The 27,048-nt window shown below is 33.4% G+C and overlaps 1 protein-coding gene across 4 annotated transcripts in view; it reads right to left on the reverse strand.

Moving 5' to 3' along the window:
- The window catches only part of LOC105497295 (cyclic nucleotide binding domain containing 1), a 596,100-nt gene that overhangs the window by 175,075 nt on the left and 393,977 nt on the right, over positions 1 to 27,048 (reverse strand). For all 4 annotated transcript variants that reach the window (XM_071068020.1, XM_071068021.1, XM_071068023.1 and 1 more), the window contains exons 7-8: positions 8,937 to 9,074; positions 7,112 to 7,244 (exon numbers count right to left, since the gene is read on the reverse strand). In XM_071068020.1, coding sequence (XP_070924121.1) covers positions 7,112 to 7,244; positions 8,937 to 9,074 — 271 coding nt within the window. The remainder of the gene's footprint in view (positions 1 to 7,111; positions 7,245 to 8,936; positions 9,075 to 27,048) is intronic.

Consider the following 27,048-nt stretch of genomic DNA (forward strand, 5'->3'; position numbering starts at 1 on the left):
TCTCCCATTCAGTTTCTACTGTGTCTGTGATATTTATTATGTTATATAATATATATGTCCATGAGGTAGTGAAAATCATTTTAAGACATGATATTTTGATCTATCTCACTTGTTTAACAATCACACTTTTTGTATTTTTCTAATTATTAAATCTTTGAGATAAAAAAGGAAAGCTCAAACTGTCCTACATAGTAAGGACTACAGTGTAGCTACTCAAGCATTTAAGTGATTTTATTTTATTTTATTTTATTTTTGAGACGGAATCTTGCTCTGTCACCCAGGCTGGAGTGCTGCAGCATGATCTCAGCTCACTGCAATCTCCGCCTCCTGGTTCAAGAGATTCTCCTGCCTCAACCTCCTAAGTAGCTGGGATTACAGGCTCCTGCCACAGGGCCAGGCTAATTTTTGTACTTTTAGTAGAGACAGGGTTTTGCCATGTTGTCCAGGCTAGTCTCGAGCTCCTGACCTCAGGTGGTCCGCCCGCCTTGGCCTCCCAAAGTGCTGGGATTATGGGTGTGAGCCACTGTGCCCGGCATGACTTTAAGTGATTTTAAAATGTATTTCTTTTCATTGCCATGACAAAAGCAATTAGCAAGGTGTTCTGTACACAGATGTTAAAAATATGAAGAGACAAACTTCATATTTCTTATGAAAAAAATTATTTTCTCAAATGAAAAATTTTTGAAAAAAGTAGTTATTCACAAAGGAGATCATTGGTAGAATGAACACCCAGTGCACAGTCCTTTGTTCCTAGGTACAGACAGCAGACTCTTGCTATCTAATTTCAATAAAAAATGGTTTATCAGAGGGTGTTAGGAAACTCTAGTAGGGCCATAAAACTAGAATTCAATAATATAGGGCAAGAAAATACAGTAGCTAGCAGAAATGCCCACTCACAACACAGAGCTCTTCTAAAGGAAACCTCACTCCTGCGGCTGTGTGTCACTCATCATGTGTGATACAGGGGATGAACTTTGGAACCACCATGCTCATCACCATGCTTGCAAGGAGAGTGGCTCCTGACTTCTTCCAAATACTGTAGAGAAATACACACTGGGCAGAATGGAGGCCACAATCAAAATTAAAACTTTTACAAAGGATTCTAGAATATGTAGTCTTTAGTTGTTTTTAGCTTTCACAGGTTGGTTAGAAGTGTTTGGAAGGGGCATTCAGCCATATAATGTACAGTATTCATCATTCGCCAAAATTTTTTCTTACAGTTGTATTAATAAGAACAATATGCATGATGAAAAACTTAAGAAGGAGGGAGATTATACTTCAATTACATTTATCAGTGATCATTCCATTTCTCATACCCCATGTAGTAGAAAGCTTGCTGCATGCATAGTGAGAATTAAACATGATGACCAAAAATGAAAATTAGTTGATAGATTCTACAAATATTTTACTCCTGGTGATTCACTGAAGAGAATAGACTTCCTTTAACTATTGTTGTCCTTAATGCCGTGCTAATGTTTTCCTTATTTAACCTCACCTTAAATCCAAATTGCCTTTATTCTTCCTGGATTGTGAGTTTAAGACAGTATAACCTTTCAGCATTATCAATGGTTGATTTATTGCAATGATGCAATTCTGTAAAATGTCTCAAAGATAGCAAAGCAAAGCAACACACTGTGTTTTAATCAGGAGATTTATCAATAAATGTATTAAGATATTTTAAGATTGAATTAATGATAGCATTTTCCTCAAACAGAGAAAATTAATGCTAAGTGTTAATACAACCCATATGTACTGACCAGCAAAGAGTTAAATTTTCTTTTGGAAGAAAAAAGTCATAACTTTGGTCTAAGGGTAAACACTGACATCAAAATATTCATTAACTCATCAACAATATTTTCAAGGGCTTGTAAATTCTAGATACTTGTTGGGTACTAAAAAATAAGATGGTCTTATTCCAAAGAAACTGTAAGTCTAGTGGAAAAACTGACCCTTAAACTATTAATTATGACATAGCACAATGAGTGTTAAGATAGTACAAGGAAAGCCAGGCATGGTGGCATGTGCCTTTAGTCTCAGCTACTCGAATGGCTGAGGTGGAATGATCACTTGAGCCCACGAGTTTGAGTCCAGCCTGGGCAATATAATAAGACCTTGTCCCCCCGCCCCCCGTCCCCCACCAAAAAAAAAAAAGGTGATTAACAAAATAAGATAGGGCAGGAGTTAGAAAACTTTACACCATGGACCAAATCTGACCCAAGGCCCATTTTTTTTTTTTTTTTAATAACACTACAACTAAGGATGATTCTTACATTGTTAAAGGCTTTAAAAAGAAGAAGCGGGTGGATATGTAACAGAGGCACTATATGACCTACAAAGCTCATATTTAGTATCTGCTCTTTAGCAGAAAAAGTTCATTGACCCTCATAGAGACAAAGAGGCATCTCTGCAAGCAAACAAAGAGCAATAGAATCTCAACTGGTCCAGAAAACATTATCTTAACAATAGTAAATGTCCTGAAATGAGGGGCAAGTAACTTCTCCAGGAAGAGGGAACAATATATGTAAAAGGCCTCAATGGCGATAGTGACATAGAAGAACTAATAAAAGTCCAGGTTGGCAGAAACACGAACGAAAAAGGAGAAGAATTATTAAAATTAAAACTTTGAGATATAGGTATGACCTAGATATAAATGGCCTTTCAAACTATATTAAGGATTTTGCATTTTACCTGAATAACAATGAGAGGACATTAACTATTTCTAAGTGGGTGAATAACAAGAAAAACTTTAAAACTGATTATCATAGCTAACAATATCAGAGAAAGGGAGTCAGAAACAGAAGAGATTAGTAGCAAACAGGGCTTTAAAGTATGTGACAGAAAATTCTAGTATTAGGTAAGAAAATAAGCAAACAGACACATTATACTAAAACTTCTTTAAGCGAAAGACAAGGAGAAAATATTGAAACCAGCAAGCAAAAGCCTTGTCACTTATAAGTGAATCCCAAAAAGATTAACAGCTGTCTTCTCATCAGAAACAATAATAGAAGCCAGAATAAAGTGGGATTGCATTTTTAAAATATACAAAATAACCCAATTTCAACTTCAAATCCTATACCCTGCAAAGCTGTCTTTCAAAAGTAAAGGAGAAATGAAGAAATTCTCAGTAAAAGAAAACCTGGCAGTATTTGTTACTAGCATATACTCCCTCAAAGAAATACTAAAAAAAGTTCTTCAGTCTGCAAACAAGCATCCTCACATAAAATTTGAATCCACATGAAAAATCAAAACATACCACTAAAGGTAAATGTGCAATTATAAAAGGTAAGATAAATACATAGTTCTTATCCATTCTTCCCTTACTCATAAAGAGTGACTGTGTGAAATAATATGTGTATAATGTTGTTGGATATATAACATATAGAAATATTATATATTTGCCAATAGCAGCATAAGAAAGCAGGTGGGAGAAAACTGATACTGAACTAAGGAAAGCATATCAGATGGCAACTTGAGTCCACAGGAACAAATAAAAAGGACTAGAAATGGTAAATAAGATGTCTAATATAATGAACACTATAAATATATATTTGATTTCTTTTTTCTCTGTTTTTGAGACATAACTTTATATATTGTTGAATTTGTAACATACATAGCTGCAATCTGTATAATAACAATAACATATAAAGGAGGAAATGGAAATAGAGCTATATAAGAGTCATATTTAAAACTGGAATAAAGTTAGTAAAAATCTGAAGTAGATTCTGCTGAATTGAAATGTATATGGTAAGCCCTAAAGCAACCATAAAAAATAACAAATATGGTGAAAAATTATTAAAAGAATGCTACACTAGAAAATATTGTCCAACAGAAAAGAGACCAGTGAAGGATGAATGAAGGAACAAAAAGGCATCAGCATCACACGTACTTGAATCACTGGCACCTCCAGGTATCAAACTGGTTCTGGGATGCTCAAAGAGTGCCTCATGGGACTAAGACTTTTGATTCCCTGTAGAGTAAATTAAACTGGAAGAGACTGATGTCAAAAGGTTGAAGGGATGTAGAGCCTATGTATTTTGTGACTGAAATACTCCACTTTTGGTTTCAGATAACTAGATATAATTTTGACTATTATTATTGTTACTATTATGATTTTCACATGTTTTATCTTTCTGCACTAAATTTGTTGATGTAATTTTTTTAGTTTTTCCAATTATCATGTTTGCTATATCAAATCCTACCTGGAGAAAGATGGGGGCATACTGACATTAGCAAGAAAACAACAAAATATGCATAAATAGTTAAATGTTTGCCAAGTCAGTTTACCATTTTTTATTATATTCATGATACACGTGGGAACGAGCTGATTAGTGACCTAAGCTGGTTGTCACTTTCAAGTCAGCCACATCTTGAAAGAATAACAACTGGGAAGACTTGTTATAAACTAGACACACCCAAATGATAAGCAACACTGTACATATTCACTACAATAAGGTTCCCTTAGCATATGAAGCAAAAGTAGGAAGACTTAAGAAGTTAACAAAGCAAATAGAGTCAGATACAAGCTTTACTTATTTCATTGATTGCCAAGGATTAATCCTAAACTCTGTCAAGCTTTCGAATAATTAACTAAATCCCTCTGAAACTCTATCTACTATACATATTTAAAATAAGATCAAAACACACATAATTATGCTTTGGAAATCATACTACTGCTAATTTTCAACCCAGATAATAAAAGTGTAATTTGAGCTACATTCTCTACATTCTCTGATAAAAATTCAAACTAAATCTTGAGTAAACAGTCAGGAAGTATTATAATCCAATTCTTCTCTTTGATATATCAAGTTTGTCACTACCATAAAAGAAAATTAGATGAATTTGACAGGGTTTATTCTTCACATAGGTATATTTATTTATAAAAACTACAGTCTTTCAGAACCCATAGGGCTTTGATGATTATCAGATGAAACTGTCAATCTTCTCTAAGGAAGATAAATATTTTCTAAAACTATGAAAGTACCACACATTTATATGTTTGGGAATAGGTGAGAAAACAATATTATTTTGACTTATTCAATAGACTCACAGACTGTCCAATGCAATTGGTAGTTTAACAAACACCACCATTTATTTTTCAAGATACTTACCAAAAAGAACTTGAATTCAATATTAGTCTAAGAAACAGTATGTTAACTTTCTCAGTATCTTTTTAGCTCTTTGATGCAAAATTTTAGTATTTTTGATTGATATTTTAGATCAAAAGAGAGATTATTATCATTAGTAATCAAATATATTAAAACACATAATCATTCTCCCCTTTCCAAATTTCATATTCTTTTGGATCACCTAATTTAAAATATCTTTATGATGGTCTCTTTCCTCCTTTTTAATCAACTCAAAAATATTAATATAATGATAGATTGGCAAGGATTGGATATTATATTTTTATTAAAAGCCTGGAAGAGAGGCAAGGATCAAAATTTGATATTTCTGATACAAAGTGGAAAACCTGTGACAAAACCGTGACAAATCCAAAACAACCATAAAAAATAAAGCAACCATGAAAAATAACAAATATGGTGAAAAAATATTAACAGAATTAATATGCTACGTTAGAAAATATTGTCCAAAACAAAAGAGAGCAGTGAAGGATGAATGAAGGAACAAAAAGGCATCACCATCACAGGTACTTGAATCACTGGCACCTCGAGGTATCAAACTGGTTCTGAGATGCTCATCTGTTTCTATGTAATGAACATGGGGAATTTAGAAATATTCAATTCTCGATTTTTTACAAGTCAGTTTACTACTTGCCTTCCATTTGTACTTTTGGTTAAAAAAAATGCCATTTATAACTAATCAGGAAAAATACGTCATAAACAAAAGCATCATATTACAAATATTCAAATTTATGAGCAAAAATAGTTATTTGACTAAACATGGATTAAATGCTACATCTCAAAAACATGATAAATAAAATATAAATGCAAGCAGTAGAAGGAAATTTGGAACAAATATGAGAAATGTTTTAGATTCTCACCAAATTTAAGTGGTTTATTAGAGTATTCCTGTTTTTGAAGGATAAACTTCCCCTAATTATATTTACTTTTTTTCAATAAAAGAACTCCTGGTGTGCTGAACCTCATTTTCCTATGTTACAGTGTTTCCTTCAAAGGATACCTTAGCCAGATTTCATAAATACTCTGCCATGTTTTTATAGTTGCTGCCCAGAATTTACCAATTAGATTCATTTGTTTTAGAATTTTAATCTCAAACTTAAATTAAAAATGTCCCTCACTATAATTGTGGCTTTGCAGACTTGGGGTAGAAATATTTCTTTCAAACACTTCTTCTTCCATTATAATGTTAAGTTCTGGCTCCTTCACTGGCTGTGAGGAAAGAGAGGCGAGGTTACCATCCTCTCTCTGTTATCTGTGGCTGTCTCTCATGAAGCAATTGTGTTTCGTTACCAAAAGAGACCTAAAGCTCTGGCCCATCCTACCACAGCTCCTCTTGGGTTGGCAACCCTTGTTAAATTGGCTTTCATAGATGGACAAATCATGCAAAATGGCTCAATACCACCTACACTTTTTGTGTACACATAATGCAGGAAATCCGTGCATCCTTGCTAGGCTGAATGTTGAAAATGTAGGTGCTTCACTGCTACTTTCTCTTATCTAGGCCTCACTCATTCTCCATAATTATTTTTTTCCATGGCTAATATGTGTAGCACAAGTACAGATTAGCAAACTTGCTGCTTAAATAGTTATCCACCCAGGAAAAAGGAAAAGAAAAAATGGTTTTTTTTCCCTTTTCTCTCGTGTGAGTGGCTATACCCTCTAGTATTTCTCCTTTTCAGTTTGGCCCTTATAGTAACCGTCAGGGTGGGGCAAGAGGGGAACAGTTATAGGGAGTAGAGAGAGATGTTAAAGTAAGGTTAGTCCTGAGGCCACTCTTCAAGCCAGTACAGTATCACTTTTAATGAAAAGCAAGAAATAATCTAAATGTCCAATTCAAATGTTATTATCAAATAAATTAGAGAATATTTATATGAAGAAATATTGTATAAAATGTTACAACTATGAAGAATTTCAATTCCAATAATATAACAGAATGCAAACAAAATGATCCAAAATTGCATTAAACTCACCATGACCTGGAGGAAATTTTTTCCATTTAAGGAGTGCAATTAGCTCATATATGGATAAAGTAGGCCATTCCTCATAATAAGGACACATATGGATTAATTTCAACTTTTGCATATTTTCAATTTTTATTTTTTCCTGAAATAGAATGTCATTATCAAATTTTTAATAATAGGCCATTTAAAATCAAAGAAATAGCAAATAGATAAATGGTGAGAGAAGTAAAATAAAGGCCATATGAATAAAAGTTAGTATAAGATACATTTGAATTTTATCAGAGCATCACTCTGTGGCCATATAGACATATTAAAATGTTAATCTTCAGATCTACTTACTAAAATTATATTTGCTCACCTTTCATTATATATTATACTTCTATAAATGTTTTAGGAGTTTTTTAAAACCCTGTCATAGTCAAGATTAAACTGAAAAGTTGTGTTTGATAAAATCAAGTAACTGGTACTGATATTTGGGAAATAAAAACAAAACATACAGAATTTTTTGTTAAAGCCAGCCACTCTGAAAATCAAAACAAATGAACATTAAGGATTTAGAATAATGTTGAATTCTGAGAGAATTACCTGTACTACTGACACTGGGACCACTAAATCACAAGAAATCCCCACCATTGGAGACCCAAGAAGATGGGTGTCTTCTCAACTCCACTCCACATGAGCACTGAACCATGGCTTACACCAGCTTTCTGCAGGACCTGCATCTGGCTTAAGCTCATTTTTAAAAAGATGAAACAGCAGGATCATGGAAACCTTTCAATCCCATTATTTTTTGTTTATTTATTTTTGAGATGGAGTTTCACTCTTGTTGCCCAGGCTGGAGTGCAATGGTGCGATCTCACCTCACCGCAAACTCCACTTCCCGGATTCAAGCAATTCTTCTGCCTCAGCCTCCTCAGTTGCTGGTATTACAGGCATGCACCACCACATCCGGCTAATTTTGTATTTTTAGTAGAGACAGGGTTTCCCCATGTTGGTCAGGCTGGTCTCCAATCCCTACCTCAGGTGATCTGCCTGCCTTGGTCTCCTGAAGTGCTGGGATTACAGGGATGTGCCACCACACCCAGCTAATTTTGTCTTTTTAGTAGAGATGGGGTTTCTCCATGTCAGTCAGGCTGGTCTCGAGCTCTCTACCTCAGGTGATCTACCTGCCTCGGCCTCCCAAAGTACTGGGATTACAGGCGTGAGCCACCGCCCCCAGCCTCAATTCCATTATTTATACAAACTTCCTCTGCTATCCAAAGTAGGAGAAATAGGAGTCAAGAAAAAATTTGTATTTGATTAGAAGAGAATAAATTATTAAACTTTAGGTAAATGAGTATCTTAAAGCTGCAGAATTAAGGAATCAGAATAAGTTGTTATCACTTATTCATCCAGCTCTGAGTTTGATGTTTGTTGTATAATTATGAAATATCATGCCAATCCCATTCAAGTATTTTTCCTCCTTAAGTAGACTATAGAGACTGGGAAAGCAGCAGTACTATTATCCATCTTATTATTCTAGTATTCTTAGCATATGACATGTTGTGAACATGCAAAACACATATTTGTTGACTGAATGAATGCGTTTGAAATTAATGAAAAGCCAAAGGGTATTCTAAAATTACCTAAAATATATTCATTGAGACCTTTGTTTACACTTTACCTATCACCAGCACTCTTAAGTGATTTTCGTCAAATAAACCACCTTTTTAATGTCTCTAGCTTAAGTTAAAGTTAAAAATAAAACAGATAATGGATATCTTTGTCTACAGAAGCAAAATACAGCTTGAGTTTATGCCCAATTTCTGTTTATATATAATATTAGATATCATACCTCCTTTATCTTTGCATATCCCTTTGCTGGGATTTTAAGAATTTCACAATCGTCTTCTGTCACCACTGAGAACATCTGTGTTCCCGATTCAGTCTGAGGTATAACTTCCAGAGTTCCAAAGGTACTCCATTTGCTAAGCTGTAAAAATACCAGAGACAATTTAATGTTTATTACCACTCACCAACATAAAAATGCCAGTGAAGGACTGGATTGTAGGTCAAGCTTTCATTCAATGAAAGAGGAGATTCTAAACTGTCTTTGCATGGATGGCCCCTACTACTTCTGCTCAATGTCACTTCCCAAGGCAAGAGAAATGGTCATTCTTTTCACCGATATGAAGAAAATAACATTAAAAATCTTCTGTTTTATTCAGTGATTTAAAGTGCCTATTACAGTGCTTGGAATATAGCAGCCATTCATAGTAGTTGAAAGAATGAAGAAATATTGTACACTTATATATATGATCTTCTGTTTGTTTTATTATCACATGTTGGTAGTATTCAGTAATAACAAAAATGAATAAAATGTTAAACAGTATATAAACCATTAATATATATTTATGGATGATTGCTTAATTTAATATGTAAATGATAAATATTAGGCATGGAAAAATGTTACTACTAGAATACATGTCATGAGTTATTAGGTTATAATGATATTACATATAGTTACATAGAGAACCTATATTTATATTTACCCAGGAAAAGTGGAGGGCATGTAAAGGATAAGGAGCATATTTTTTATGAGAGGCTAAGGAGCTTCTTAGGGAAAACATCACGTCAATATGCCTATCTAAGATGATATGGGAAAACTTCCATTTTTCTACTTCAAAACCATAGACTATTTTTCTTTTTAACTAAATGCATATCTGAGCTTGAATCTGCAAGTCCAAATTCATAGAGGAAATTTAAAATGTCAAACAGTCACAGCTGAGGCCAAAGTGGGCCACAGTCCTATCAAACCAGAATAAGGTCCCAAAGAACTGAGTTCTGAGGCTTGTTGTACATGTAGGAACAGGAGATGGGACTCAGATCCATGAAAGGCGAGAGACTGGAATTGTGCCTTCTTGCCTAAAGTCTAGGAACTTGGAGGATTACCCCAGTTGTGAAGTGGGGACAGGAAGAACTACATCCAGTATTTTATGAAAGTCACATAAAAGCTGGCTATCTAGCCGTGAAACTGGACAGAATTGTTAGAAAATCAAGAACCTAGGTTTGCAGCTTGAATGAGTACAGAGCATACACTTATGCACAGTAGAAGACCCAAAGCTGAAAAATGAATAAAACGCCTAGTACACAACTAGTAAAACTCCTAGGATCCAGGAAGGTATTATAAAAACTTAGCCTTATGTACAAATTCAGAGAGAAAGGAACTCCCACAGAGAGCAAGACTTGCTGATGACAAAATCATAATAAAAATAATTACAAGACACACAAATAAATAAACCCCTAAAAAGGGAAGTCCATGAAGGAGAAAAAAGTTGAACAACCTAAAAGAAACTACAAACATTTAAAATTATGTAAACTATAAAAATCAGAACATGACATGATGGAAGCAAAAAGAGGTATTTTGGAAAAGAACAAAATAAAACTTCTGTAAATAATGGTCACAAAAATTTGTAGATTAAAGATAATTTTCAAAAGAATTCATTACATAGATAATATATAAGAAAATAATCTGGAATAAAATATAGAAGAAATGGAAATAAGAAGGGGGTTGTAATAGCTATAGAAGATAGATGGAGACCATTTAGCATATATCTAATAGAAATTCTAGAAGAAACTGAAAAGAATGGGAAAACGGTGATGCATAAGTGATAATGGCTGCAAGTTTTCCAGAGCTGAGAGAATAAGTGAGTCGTCCAAAGCAAGCAACACACAAAACTGAAAGATGAATTTGCTTTTGTATTCCTGCTGAGGATTTGGCATATTCTCCTAATCTTTCTCCTCTACTTGATCTCCTAGTTACAATCACATTAGCTCTCAATAATTTCAAGCAGATATTGTCCACTTACATATTTTTCAATTTATCTATTGTTTTAGGGCATTGGTTGGAATTACCTAATAAATCATTATAAAAGCAAAACTATTCCATGACTTTGAACAATATTCTTAAGGATTTCTTTCTCAATTAATTAAAATATATCATCAGAGTCCCTAATATTAATAATTAGGAAATTATAAAACTTCCAATGCCCCTTACATACCCACTTATTTTAGTCAAATTATTTTTTAAAGTATTAATACTTATAATTGTTTTATGATTTCAATATTTTATTTTATTTATTTTTTATTATACTTTAAGTTCTAGGGTACATGTGAACAATGTGCAGGTTTTTTACATATGTATACCTGTGCCATGTTGGTGTGCTGCACCCATAAATATGTCAATTACATTAGGTATATCTCCTAATGCTATCCCTCCCCCCTCCCCCAACCCCACAACAGGCCCCAGTGTGTGATGTTCCCCTTTCTGTGTCCAAGTGTTCTCATTGTTCAATTCCCACCTATGAGTGACAACATGCGGTGTTCAGTTTTCTGTTCTTGCGATAGTTTGCTGAGAATGATGGTTTTCAGCTGCATCCATGTCCCTACAAAGGACATGAACTTATCCTTTTTTAAGGCTGCATTGTATTCCATGGTGTATATGTGCCACATTTTCTTAATCCAGTCTGTCATTGATGGACATTTGGGTTGGTTCCAAGTCTTTGCTATTGTGAATAGTGCCACAATAAACATACATGTGCATGTGTCTTTACAGCAGCATGATTTATAATCCTTTGGGTATATACGTAGTAATGGGATGGCTGGGTCAAATGGTATTTCTAGTTCTAGATCCTTGAGGAATCGCCACAATGTCTTCCACAATGGTTGAACTAGTTTACAGTCCCACCAACAGTGGAAAAGTGTTCCTATTTCTCCACATCCTCTCCAGCACTGGTTGTTTGCTGACTTTTTAATGATCGCCATTCTAACTGGTGTGAGATGGTATCTCATTGTGGTTTTGATTTGCATTTCTCTGATGGCCAGTGATGATGAGCAATTTTTCATGTGTCTGTTGGCTACATAAATGTCTTCTTTTGAGAAGTGTCTGTTCATACCCTTTGCCCACTTTTTGATGGGGTTGTCTTTTTCTTGTAAATTTGTTTAAGTTCTTTGTAGGTTCTGGATATTAGCCCTTTGTAAGATGAGTAGATTGCAAAAATTTTCTCCCATTTTGTAGACTGCCTGTTCACTCTGATGGTAGTTTCTTTTGCTGTGCAGAAGCTCTTCAGTTTAATTGGATCCCATTTGTCAATTTTGGCTTTTGTTGCCATTGCTTTTGATGTTTCAGTCATGAAGCCCTTGCCCATGCCTATGACCTGAATGGTATTGCCTAGGGTTTTTATGGTTTTAGGTCTAACATTTAAGTCTCTAATCCATCTTGAATTAATTTTTGTATAAGGTGTAAGGAAGGGATCCAGTTTCAGCTTACTACATATGACTAGTCAGTTTTTTTAGCACCATTTATTAAATATGGAATCCTTGCACCATTTCTTGTTTTTGTCAGGTTTGTCAAAGATCAGATGGTTGTAGATGTATGGTACTATTTCTGAGGGCTCTGTTCTGTTCCATTGTTCTATATCTCTGTTTTGGTACCAGTACCATGCTGTTTTGGTTACTGTAGCCTTGTAGCATATCCATGAGCATGGAATGTTCTTCCATTTGTTTTTGTCCTCTTATTTCACTGAGCAGTGGTTTGTAGTTCTCCTTGAAGAGGTCCTTCACATCCCTTGTAAGTTGTATTCCTAGGTATTTTATTCTCTTCGAAGCTATTGTGAATGGGATTTCACTCATGACTTGGCTCTCTGTTTGTCTGTTATTGGTGTATAAGAATGGTTGTGATTTTTGCACATTGATTTTGTATCCTGAGACTTTGCTGAAGTTGCTTATCAGCTTAAGGAGATTTTGGGCTGAGATAATGGGGTTTTCTAAATATATAATCACGTCATCTGCAAACAGGGACAATTTGACTTCCTCTTTTCCTAACTGAATACCCTTTATTCCTTTCTCTTGCCTGATTGCCCTAGCCAGAACTTCCAACACTATGTTGAATTGGAGTGGTGAGAGAGGGCATCCCTGTCTTGTGCCAGTTTTCAAGGGGAATGCTTCCAGTTTTTGCCCATTCAGTATGATATTGGCTGTGGGTTTGTCATAAATAGCTCTTATTATTTTGAGATATGTTCCATCAATACTGAATTTATTGAGAGTTTTTAGCATGAAGGGCTGTTGAATTTTGTCAAAGGTCTTTTCTGCATCTATTGAGATAATCATGTGGTTTTTGTCTGTGGTTCTGTTTATATGCTGGATTACATTTATTGATTTGTATATGTTGAACCAGCCTTGAATCCCAGGGATAAAGCCCACTTGATTATGATGGATAAGCTTTTTGATGTGTTGCTGGATTTGGTTTGCCAATATTTTATTGAGAATTTTTGCATCAATGTTCATCAGGGATATTGGTCTAAAATTCTCTTATTGTTGTGTTTCTGCCAGGTTTTAGTATCAGGATGATGTTGGCCTCATAAAATGAGTTAGGGAGGCTTCCCTGTTTTTCTATTGATTGGAATAATTTCAGAAGGTATGGTACCAGTTCCTCCTTGTACCTCTGGAAGAATTTGGCTGTGAATCCATCTGGTCCTGGACTTTTTTTTTCGTTGGTAGGCTATTAATTATTGCCTCAATTTCATAGCCTGTTATTGGTCTTTTCAGGGATTCAACTTCTTCCTGGTTTCATCTTGGGAGAGTGTATGTTTCCAGGAATTTATCCATTTCTTCTAGATTTTCTAGTTTATTTGCATAGAGATGTTTATAGTATTCTCTGATGGTAGTTTGTATTTTGTGGGGTCAGTGATGATATCACCTTTATCATTTTTTATTGCATCTATTTGATTCTTCTCTCTTTTCTTCTTTATTAGTCTTGCTAGCGGTCTATCAATTTTGTTGATCTTTTCAAAAAAACCAGCTCCTGGATTCATTGATTTTTTTGAAGGGTTTTTGTGTCTGTATCTCCTTCAGTTCTGCTCTGATCTTAGTTATTTCTTGCCTTCTGCTAGCTTTTGGATGTGTTTGCTGTTGCTTCCCTAGTTCCTTTAATTGTGATGTTAGGGTGTCACTTTTATATCTTTCCTGCTTTCTCTTGTGGGCATTTAGTGCTATAAATTTCCCTCTACACACTGCTTTAAATGTATCCCAGAGATTCTGGTATGTTGTGTCTTTGTTCTCATTGTTTCAAAGAACATCTTTATTTCTGCCTTCATTTCATTATGTACCCAGTCGTCATTCAGGAGCAGGTTGTTCAGTTTCCATGTAGTTGAGTGGTTTTGAGTGAGTTTCTTAACCCTGAGTTCTAGTGTGATTGCACTGTGGTCTGAGAGACAGTTTGTTATAATTTCTGTTGTTTTATATTTGCTGAGGAGTGCTTTACTTCCAACTATGTGATCAATTTTGGAATAAGTGTGATGTGGTGCTGAAAAGAATGTATATTTTGTTGATTTGGGGTGGAGAGTTCTGTAGATGTCTATTAGGTCCACTTGGTACAGAGTTGAGTTCAATCCCTGGATATACTTGTGAACTTTCTGTATCGTTGATCTAATGTTGACAGTTGGGTATTAGAGTCTCCCATTATTATTGTATGGGAGTCTAAGTCTCTTTGTAAGTCTCTAAGGACTTGCTTTATGAATCTGGGTGCTCCTGTATTGGGTGCATATACATTTAGAATAGTTAGCTCTTCTTGTTGGATTGATCCCTTTACCATTATGTAATGGCCTTCTTTGTCTCTTTTGATCTTTGTTGGTTTAAAGTCTGTTTTATCAGAGACCAGGATTGCAACCCCTGCCTTTTTTGTTTTCCATTTACTTGGTAGGTCTTCCTCCATCCCTTTATTTTGAGCCTATGTGTATCTCTGTACGTGAGATGGGTCTCCTGAATACAGCAAACTGATAGGTCTTGACTCTTCATCCAATTTGCCAGTCTGTGGCTTTTAACTGGAGCATTTAGCCCATTTACATTTGCATTCAAGGTTAATATTGTTATGTGTGAATTTGATCCTGTCATTATGATGTTAGCTGGTTATTTTGCTCATTAGTCAATGCAGTTTCTTCCTAGCATCGATGATCTTTACATTTTGGCATGTTTTTGCAGTGGCTGGTACTGGTTGTTCCTTTCTATGTTTAGTGATTCCTGCAGCAGCTCTTGTAGGGCAGGCCTGGTGGTGACAAAATCTCTCAACTTTTGCTTGTCTGTAAATGGTTTTATTTCTCCTTCACTTATGAAACATAGTTTGGCTGGATATAAAATTCTGGGTTGAAAATTCTTTTCTTTAAGAATGTTGAATATTGGCCCCCACTCTCTTCTGGCTTGGAGAGTTTCTGCTGGGAGATTCACTGTTAGTCTGATGGGCTTCCCTTTGTGGGCAACCTGACCTTTCTCTCTGGCTGCCCTTAACATTTTTTCCTTCACTTCAACTTTGGTGAATCTGACCATTATGTGTCTTGGAGTTGCTCTTCTCGAGGAGTATCTTTGTGGCATTCTCTGTATTTCCTGAATTTGAATGTTGGCCTGCCTTGCTAGGTTGGGGAAGTTCTCCTGGATAATATCCTGAAAAGTGTTTTCCTACTTGGTTCCAGTCTCCCCGTCACTTTCAGGCACACCAATCAGACGTAGATTTGGTCTTTCCATATAGTCCCATATTTCTTGGAGGCTTTGTTCATTTCTTTTTGCTCTTTGTTCTCTAAACTTTTCTTCTTGCTTCATTTCATTCATTGGATCTTCAATCACTGATACCCTTTCTTCCAGTTGATTGAGTCACTCACTGAAGCTTGTGCATTTCTCACATTGTTCTCATGTCATGGTTTTAATCTCTATCAGGTCATTTAAGGACTTCTCTACATTGGTTATTCTAGTTAGCCATTTGTGAAATCTTTGTTCAAGGTTTTTAGCTTCTTTGCGCTGGGTTCGTACTTCCTCCTCTAGCTCGGAAAAGTTTGATTGTCTGACGCCTTCTTCTCTTGACTCGTCATAGTCATTCTCCATCCAGCTTTGTTCCTTTGATGGCGAGGATTTGCGTTTCTTTGGAGGGGGAGAGGCACTCTGATTTTTAGAATTTCTAACTTTTTTGCACTGCTTTTTCCCCATCTTTGTGGTTTTATCTACCTTTAGTCTTTGATGATGGTGATGTACAGATGGGGTTTTGGTGTGGATGTCCTTTCTGTTTGTTAGTTTTCCTTCTAACGGTCACGACCCTCAGCTGCAGGTCTGTTGGAATTTTCTTGAGGTCCACTCCAGACCCTGTTTGCCTGGGTATCAGCAGCCAGGGCTTCAGAAGAGTGAATATTGCTGAACAGCAAATGTTGCTGTCTGATCATTCCTCTGTAAGCTTCATTTCAGAGGTGCACCCGGCCATGTGAGGTGTGCGGTGTCAGTCTGCCCCTAGTGGGGGATGTCTCCCAGTTAGGCTACGTGGGAGTCAGGGACCAACTTGAGCAGGCAGTCTGTCCATTCTCAGATCTCAAACTCCTCGCTGGGAGAACCACTACTTTCTTCAAAGCTTAAATTTTAAAATTTCAAATATTAAAATAATTAATATTTATAATTTTCAATTTTGTTCTGTAAATATGGTTATCTTAAAGTGCTCAGGAAAAAATAACTTTCAACCTAGAATTTTTTATTTACTTGAAATAGCAATTTAGAGTAAGAGTAAAGAAACAAGATAATAATTTTAGACATTATATGAAACAAATGACTACAAGACGAATTTCAGCTAGAACAATACTGAATCCAAAATGGAGCACAAATAATTAGCTAAAAACATTGGTAAATGTAAATAGCATTATTGATATATAATAATTTTAAAATGACTAATATGGTATGCTTTTAAAATAAGAGAGATTTAAACTGCTTTCAAATACTAACTCAGAAGAGACAAGCAGAAAGTTAGAATTAAAATATTTGAGAATCTTTATATTCTTGGGCTAGGAAAGAAAAATATTGTATAGGTTTCTTTCAAATTACAAATTTAATTATATACAAGTTAAAAAAAGTACAATGACAAAAAAGTAAAGTGATGAAGTATGGGATATTTCCTATAACAATGGTAAATATAAAGAATAATACCTCAAATATCTAATATACATCTATAATTTGACTTAAAGAAGAGAAAATAACCAAAACAAACAGTTATTGAAAAATAGCAAAAATATTTTTAGAAGAAAAACTATTCCTAGAAGAGATGAACCAAATGACTCACACACAAAAGAAACCTGCTCAATCTCAGTAGGAGACAGAAAATTGTAATTAATGTCATAATGCCACATGGTTTTTATCCACCAGATTGAAAAAATTAAAGTCCTCTAACCTATGGGTTTAGGAAGATAACTTTCATTTATAACTCTGAAAACTGTAAAAACCTTCAAAAATGAGAAATTATCTGGCAATATCTATTAAAATAAACCAAAAAATGTATGCAATGTCTTACCCAGAAACCCATCTCCTAAGAATCTACCTTGTAGAAATAAATACATTTTAAGGAATTGAACCAAGTCTAAGTTTTAATATACTGGTAAAAATTAGTTATGTCTATATATCTTAGCCTGGAAGAATTCTGATGGAAAAAAACAAATAATAGATAGTATATTAAAAAGGTTTTTTACAAAATGAACAGTTACAAAAACAGTAATTCATATGTGTATGTAACTATTTAAATGCCAGTGTCAATTCAGAGGAAGATGTGCAAGCGTACCTGTCAGGCTGATATTATTCATATGTCCAGGGGATAGTGATGGAGCTGAAATGGCAGAATATTTATTAACATTTCCTCCAACTTCCTTGTATTTGTTTCAGTGGCCATAAAAACTATGTAGTACATTTGTAAATTTTAGACACTTATTAAAGAAATTTAAAGTGTAAAATGTGACTTTGAAACAGAATGCTGAGCTATCTTCCATACATGTGTTATTTGTTTTGATATCTTTAAAAATATACATAAAACATCTAAATGATATACAACAGATGATTACAGTTGTTATATCTGAAAACTGCAGATATTAATTATGGTCTACTTTAATTCTGTATTTCTGAATTTTTAATAAATATTGCAATTTTTAAATCAGACAACACTGTAAAGCTATTTACTTCATAGCTCAGTCTCTCTCAACTTTTTTGAAAATATCATTTTTTTAAGGCTATATAGATAATCTTATTCTGATGAGGATAGTTGGCCAAGTTGCACAGAAGGAACAGTTTCTTGTACTTGTAAATGCTCATGTTATTTTACTGAAAAATTAATTGATAACTAACTTTATTGAGAAGTTATGTATTCCCATGCTTATTTTTTTTTAACTTTTATAATAATACATAACCCGAACAATCTCCCTCTGAATAAGAATTGGTAAATTTATTAATTTTTCTTTTGAATAAAGTCATAATGTTGAGATCTGTTCTAAACTGCATTTTATAAAAATAAAATTTCCTGAAAAACAGAAGTATTTCATAGGTATAATTTTTGTTCTTATTTTTTTCCATTGCTTTTAGCTTCCAGGCATTTACACATTAAATAAGATTTGTAAGTAAAATTAGGGCTACTATTTTTAAACCAAGGAAAGGTCTTGCTCTAAACTTTGCATAACATGTTTTTTCTTTCCTAAGGGGCTGAAGAAATGGATTAAAAAAAACACACACAAAGATCAGGCATTCATAATCTAGTCAATAGATGAACTTCTTCTTGAACTTCTAATATATTATCCCACAGTTTGTGATTATTTGTACATCAATTTTTCTTGAATGAGTTTCTATAGCTTTAATTATATTCTCCAAGAATATGGGCCATAATAGGACTATATATTGATATCTGGAAGGTAAAACAGGAACTAACTTGATGTGAGGACAATCTGATTGGGACCTTATGCATTCTATTGACTGAGGGATGGATTTGTATGCTTAAATAGAAATTTTCTGAATAAATTTATTCTAAACCTGTATGTTGAATCAAAGAGGAATACCTTTTCAATTATAGAAAAAAATATTTTAGGATAATATGAATATGCACTTTCTAAGTAAAACCTACAAATCAAATCAGTTTGCAAATGGAGCGAATACATTTCTCTTTAAAAGTTGGCTAATCATGGCTTCCTAGTATGTCCCTCATACATATATTTATACATATATATATATATTATTTTTCAATCCTTGCCTTTCTGAAAAGTGGAAAAGGTAATATAAGGCATTTCCTCTTTATCTGTGGTTTCACTACACAGATATAGTTATACATTTATAAATTAGTTATATATTATATATTTATAAATATATATTTATATATTATATAGTGTATATAAATATATTTATATAAATATATATAAAATATATATAAAACAAACATATTTACTTATATATTTTGAGGTAATAATTTTTAGTGCATATACATTTCATACTCATTATGAAATATCTTTATTTTTAATGATGCTCTTGCAATAAAATCTACTTTGCCTTCTTTGGCTACAGCTTCTTCTACAGCTACTTTGGCCTTCTTTTGGTTAGTATAATCTGGTTTATCTGTTATTTCACTTTGCAACTTTCTGTATCCTTCCAATAAGGTCGGTAATCATACAGGGTATTGCTTTATGCAATATGACAATCTTTGTTTTTTAATGAAAGTATTTAGTCTGTTTATATTTAATGTATATTTGCTTTTAAATCTGTCATCTCAATATTTGCTATTTTTCTATTTTTTGTGTCATTTCTTACTTATTGCTAAATTCTGAACTAATCAAATATTTTTTCCTATATTTTATGTTCTTTTAACTTATATATTCTTTTATTATCATTTTGTTGATCTAGTTATTACTAATGCATCCTTATCTTATTAAAGTGTATCCTAAATAACAGTGTCTCCCATTATGCATGGAAGATACTTTCCAGACCGTTATTGCATACAGAAATTGCAGATAATATCAAATCCTATGTGTTTTTTTCTTTACATATGTGTATATGATAAAGTTTACTTTAGAAATTAGGCACAATAAGATATTAACAAAAACAACTATTAATTAAATAGAAAAATTATAAATTTAGGAAAAAAAATTAACATAATAATTGAATTTTCAGAGCAAAGTTGACCTTGGGATACTGAAACTGGAAAGTGAAACCACAGAGAAGAAGGAAGTGCTATCTTACCTTTTCCACTTTTCAGAAAGACAAGGATTGAAAAAATTATTTTACACTATTCTCTTACTGTTATTGCTACTTCTGATGCATTTTATTTCTACATATGTGTAGAAACTTCACAAGGAATAATATTGATTTATACAGTCAGCTAATATTTAGATTAATCCACATATTCACCAAGAAGTTTCTTTGTTCTTCAGTTCTTTCTACATTTCTGTACTTCAATTTTGGATAACTTTGTTTTTGCCAGAGTTTGTCCCCTTGCCATTCCTTTTACTGTAACTTTGCTTGCAATGACATCTCTCTTTACTATTTGTCTGAATACAACATTATCTTGCCTACATTTAAAAAGATGGTTTTACTGGTCATAAAAGTCTAGGTTGGAAGGTATTTTTTTCCTGAATGCTTTAAAAATATATGTTATTGTTCTCTGGCATTCATTATTTGTTAAGAGTTCATTAAAACTTACCTTGGAGTGTGTTTCTTTTTTTTCCTACTATGACTTTATATTTGGTTTACATTAGTCTAGTTGTGGTTGTCTCACTTGTAATTCATACAGCAACTTAAATCTGTTATTAGATGTCTTTCCATAGAAAAAAATTTCAATCAGTACTGCTTCAGGCAGGACTAAATATTGTTTCTACTCTATTTCTTATTTATCCTTTTGTTGGATTTTTAATTGCATACTTATCAGAATTTTTCATTTCTCATATCTAACTTATAGTCTTTTCTATCATTCATCTTTTTTCTTCTTCATAGTTATGATATGTTCTATTAATCAATTTTCCATTTCAGTAACTCTCTTCTGCAGTGTCTAATCTGCTAATAACTACATTTATTGAGTTATTAATTTCATTTTATATTTTTAAGTTATGAAGCTTCCATTTTTTAATTTATTGCTCACAATTCTAGTTTATTTCATTGTCAGATTTTGAAAATATTATTATTGTTATCATGAACTAGTAACTCCAATATCTAAATTACCTTGTGTGTGTGTTTCTACTGATTTTTTATTGTTTGTTAAAAATGTCTTCTTGTATTTTGACATTCCTGGTAACTTTTTAGTCAATGTTGGACATTGTGTATGAAAACACATGGTTGTTCTAGATATGTCGTCTTTCTCTGAGGTGCTTTATTTTCCTCACAGTCAATTAGTATAGGAGCAGACTAAATGGCCCCAATCAATAATTGAGGTCTTTTGAGACTGGTTTTCAATCTTTAGGGCAGTGTTTTGGTTCTGGGTTTCAACTGATAGACTGATACATTTTTCAGAATCTCTTATATTTGACAGACCCAGGACTCCTAATTTCTGTCTATAAAATACATGAGACTGGTGAAAGTTCTACTTCTTAAATTTGTAGGTACATATTACTCAAATTCTGTGATGGTTCATTTTATGTTTCAATTTGACTGGATCATGGGGTGTCCAGATATTTGGTCAAACATATTTCCGGGTGTTTCTCTGGAGATGTCTTTGGATGAGTTCTGATTTAAATTGGTAAAGATTAACATTTAGATACTAGACTGAGTAAATCAGATTGCCCTCCATAATGTGGGTGGGTCTTATCCAAAAAATTAAAGGCCTGTGTAGAATGAAAGGCTGACCTTCCCCTAAATAAGACAGAATTATCCTCCTTGACAACTTGAGAACAGGGACATTAGCTCTTTTTGACTCTATAGCAGTTTTCAGCCATCATACTCAAACTTGGACATCACCTCTGCAGATTTTGGACTTGCCAGCCTCCATAATTACATGAGCGAATTCCTTATAATACATCTATACATATACATATACATATGTGTATATATATAAATGACTCATCATGATTCAGCATTTTCATAAATGCAAGAAGGAATTATTGAATAGTTAATTCAACCAGATGTGTATTTCCAAAAAAAAAAAATAATATTATTCAAGCTCCCTTTTCTCTGGTTCCCTTTTCTCAGTATCCTGACCCCTCAAAGCCTGACTGCCTGGGTAGACTAAACTCAGATTCATGGTGCTCTGGCATTCTAAGGTTCCTGTAAGTTCTATTCACAATTTTCTGCTCATTTGTTCATCCTTATGATCCTTGCAAGTTGTTGGATGTCTCTAAGGAAAAGCAGCAGGAAATGTCTGACTCAAAATAACATATTTCCCTTCTTTCTTGAATTATAGCCATTCTAATCTTGGTTCCCTTGATTGCTCTCCAAAACCTTCAAACTGTTATTAATTTGGTGTTATTCAGCTTTTTTAGTTGTTCTCAGCAAGGGGATCGGTCTGATGCAAGCTACTTCACCATGGTATAAAGCAGACTGACATTCAGTAGATTGAAGCAACTGACCTTCTTTTAAACAAGATCTACTTCTGTTTCTCCATTTCTGTTGTTTGGACTCTTTTTTTTTCTTGCTTGCCCTTATCAACCCATTATGAAGTGAGTAACAAAATTATTCGGAACAAGCAATCAGACCATGACATCCAAGTCTTTTCTTATAAAGGTGGAAATTCTGGTAAAGTAAACCAAAAATTTCTACATAAATTACTGCTTGTAATAGGAAACAATGTTCCGAAGAGCCTGATTCTCATTTTGATATTTTCTCCCTTAAAAAAATAAATAAAACCTGAAAGAGGGATCAAGATTACAGCATCTTAATAGAAGGAAGGCATTAGTAACATCCTAGGAAAAAGAATTTCTACATATAGATATGTAGACATTAATTGTAGGTGATAAGTAAGCCAACTAATATCAATGTATTAGTAACAGACTCTCCAATGCCTATATTATTTACACATATTAGATAGCAATGAGAGTAATGTATTTACCACTGATTCCTACTTTGTAGGTTTTATTTGTCATATGTGTGTGTCATTTTTAAAATTTATTTGTCAATTACATTATTTCAAAAGTTTTTTAAAGAGATACACACTTACTACTTTATAAAAATATGAGAGCGCAAGAAAAGGGGTGGATCAGCAAAGAATAACGATATTCATGGTAAAGTAACTGGAGAACTTATAGAAAACAAGTTACTGGAATGAGTGTCACATTACTGACAACATAAAATCTCCTGAACAGCCCAGACTGCATCCTATTAGTCCATGAGCACAGCTTGGCTGATAACCATGAACTGAATCTCAAGTGGATCTCATGTACTCCCATTTGCATTGGTTTGTTGTTATTTTGAATTTGTTTCAGAGAAACAAAATCTTCAGCATTGACTGGAACAACAGTCTCCCTTTTCTGTTCAGGTAGATTTGGGCTTCTTCTTATTTTATTATAAAGAGGCACAGCCTTTCTTTTTCCTATGTGCCCAGTTAGTTATTAACTAAACTCTAACATAGTCACCCATCATGATTCAGCACTTTCATGAATGTAAGTAGGAATTATTGAATACTTAATTCAACCAGATACATATTTTACAAATTAAACCAATTAATAATATAATAATTTGAGCTGTATTTCATAATTTTCTAAACATTATTGGTTCTCAGTATTGCTGACTAATATATGAGAAACTGATTTTTAGTACTACTGTTATTTGATATTTTAAAATTTTCCTATTATTAGGGAAAATTGATCTGTCTGATATATAAGAGTAACATCATTCAGTCACTAGAAAGAATTATTTCAGCATACCATTTAGTAGAATTGTCCCTCCATATTTGGATGTTACACTGGAAAAAATATAAGCATATTAACAATTTTTGGAAGAGTGAGCACTAAGAGCTAAAAATATTCCTGCGTTATAATGTGAAATTTAGTGTTAATTAAAGAAGTTGTTAGTGTCTAATTTAAATAATCATAAATTTTTTTAAGTTAGCACATAAGGTTTATTAAAAAATTAATGGAGTGTACATTTAAATACATACTTTATATGTATTCATACACAAGTGCTCACCACATGTTCACTAGCTATTGAAGTTATAAAACCCTTTGGCTTAATGGATTACCATCATTCATTTGTTATGTGTTTTATCCATGTATAAATTGACTGCTCTGATATGATCTGAATTTTATATAAAACATGATACATTTTGGGAACTTAATATCACAGACTTTTTCTTATAATAATAAACTAGAAACATTGCTCCTGTCTTATTCAAAAGAAAACATTTCCCCCACATAACACTAAATTAAATTGCTCATATTTTCATTTACTCTGAATTTAATATAGTCTTATAAAGAAGACTCAGTTGAGTAAGCTGAGATATAAATTGAAATAACTGTGTCAGCCTAACTTCAATGTGAAAAATTTTAAATTTTTCAACGTGACATTTATTTATTTATTGATACATATTAGATGTACATATTTTTCAGATACATGTGATGATTTCATACATTTATATAATCAAATCAGAGTAATTGGGATATCCATCACTTTAAATATTTTTTATCTAGAATCATTCTAATTATTCCCTGCTAACTATTTTGAAATGTGCAATCTATTAATGTTAACTATAATCATCTTACTGATCAAACACCAGGTCTTATTTCTTCTAAGTGTGTATTTGTACCCATTAATCAACCTCTCTTCACCACACATCACCTCCACCCTTCTTGGCCTCTGGTAACCACCAGCCTACATTTTATCTTTATGAGATTCACTCTTTCAGCTCCCACATGTGAATAAGAACATGTGATACTTGTGTTTCTGTGCTTGGATTACTTTACATTACACAATCACCTCCATTTCCAACCATAATGATGTACTTGACACGATTTCATTTTTTTATGGCTGATCAACATTCCATTGTGTATATGTACCACATTTTCTTTATGCATTCATCCATTGATGGACACTTAGGTTGCGTCTATATTTTGGCTACTGTGAATAGTAGCCAAGATGCAATAAGCATAGGAGTATGGACATTTCTTTGATGTATTAATATATTTTGTAATTTTCATCATATTGTCCTTTTTGATTTGTTGATCATTACACATTCCAGGTATTAATCCTTTGCCATTTGTGTATGTTACAAATATCTTCGCCCAGTGTATGCCTTGACTTTTCATTTACTTAGAATATCTCTGGATGAACAAATGGCTGCTGATTTTAAACAAGTATCAAATATAGTTTCCTTCTATAAGTCTCTTATTTAAAAGGTGTTTTTCTGTTATACCATGAAGAAAAGAGCACCTATTATATTCGAACTCTTTCCTTTTGCCATTAGGCTTGTGATCCCAAATTAAGTTTTATGAATGGTGTAAAATAGGCATGCAGTTTTATCTTTTCTGTCCATGTAAATAACCAACTGCCCTTACCCAAGTGAATGAAGCCACATTCCTCACTGCTCTTCACCTCGTTGTTTTACATCAAGAGTTCTTTTGTGGTGGGGCATGGTGGCTCACACCTGTAATCCCAGCACTTTGGGAGGCCAAGGCGGGTGGATCATCTGAGGCAAGACCAGCCTCACCAACATGGAGAAACCCCGTCTCTACTAAAAATACAAATTAGCTGGTATGGTGGCGCATGCCTGAAATCCCAGCTACTCAGGAGGCTGAGGCAGGAGAATGACTTGAACTCGGGAGGTGGAGGTTGCAGTGAGCTGAGATCGTGTCATTGCACTCCAGCCTGGGCAACAAGAGGGAAACTCCGTCTCAAAAAAAAAAAAAAAAAAAAAAAAAGAGTTTTTTGTATGTGGACCTCATTTTTGGAATTGCTTAGATGTCAGTCTGCTAACCTGTCAGTCGCTAGTGCCCTATATTAATTGTTGTAGCTTTATTTTATGTTTTCACACCTAATAGGAAAAGTTCCTCTTCCCAAAGTATCTTCTTTAGGAATATCTAGTGTATTTTTAGCCTTTTACTCTTTGGTATAGTTTTTTAAAATTACCTTTTCAAGTTCCGCAAGGAGTCTGTTTGGATTTTTTTTTTCCACTGGAATTGCATGAAACTTATAAATAATTAGGGGACACTGATTTTTACGATATTGAATGTTTCTGTCCATGAATGTAATTTACCTAAATTTAAGCCTTCTGTAATATCTTTCAAAGAAAATGTGTAATGTTCTTCCAAAAGTATTGGCATATGGTTTACTATATTTTTCTTAAGTGTTCAATCTTTTATATAGCTATTTAAATAGACTCTTTTAATTATTGATAGTATCCAACTGATTATTACCTATGTTTCTGTGAATTTTTTGTTTTACTGCCAAATCAACAATGTGTTTACAAGTGTGTTTTCTAATATTTTACTCATTTCTTCAGTTGTTTCCATTTAGAGAGGTGACTGGCAAACTTTTATTGTAATAGACAATATAGTACATATTTTCAATTTTGCAGACCATATAGTTTCTGTCACAATTACTCTACTCTGCAGTTTTAGCAGAAAGCACTCATAAATGATGTATAATAAACGGGGATGGCTGTGTTCCATAAAAACTTTATTAAGAAAAAGAGACTGTAGCCTAGATTTAGCTCAAAGATTAGAACTGCCACCCTTGAATCTAGAGCTTCATTCATTTGATCAAGTCCCCAGATTATTCCTTATATTTACTTTAATTTTTTAAAAGCATAAAATTATTATGCCATTATCTTGTGTGAAAAATACCTTTTAACACTTATCATAAAATAACAGTGATATTTTATGTAATATGTGGTATAAAAGAGTACACTAAGATTTCATATTTGTGAAGTGTAAAGTACCTTAAAAATTATAGTATTAGATTTTTTAAATGTGATTAATTTCCTCTTGTTGTATTGTCTCTGTTTCCTGCTAATGTTTTACACTTAATTTTCGTTGGCCTTGGAAATTCCATTTCCAGGATTGTTATATTTATATGTTGAGTATGAGTAAAATATATTATCCATTAAGCTCTTTTAGGAGTAAAGTACCAAAGGTTAGGAATTTTGTTTGCCTTGGTAAAATTTCATGGTCCTGCTCTAAATAATTTTTGGTTTATTGCTCTACTAATAATAGAAGAATAACAGACCT

The sequence above is a fragment of the Macaca nemestrina genome, chromosome 8, assembly GCF_043159975.1.
Source record: "Macaca nemestrina isolate mMacNem1 chromosome 8, mMacNem.hap1, whole genome shotgun sequence".
Lineage (NCBI taxonomy): Eukaryota > Metazoa > Chordata > Mammalia > Primates > Cercopithecidae > Macaca > Macaca nemestrina.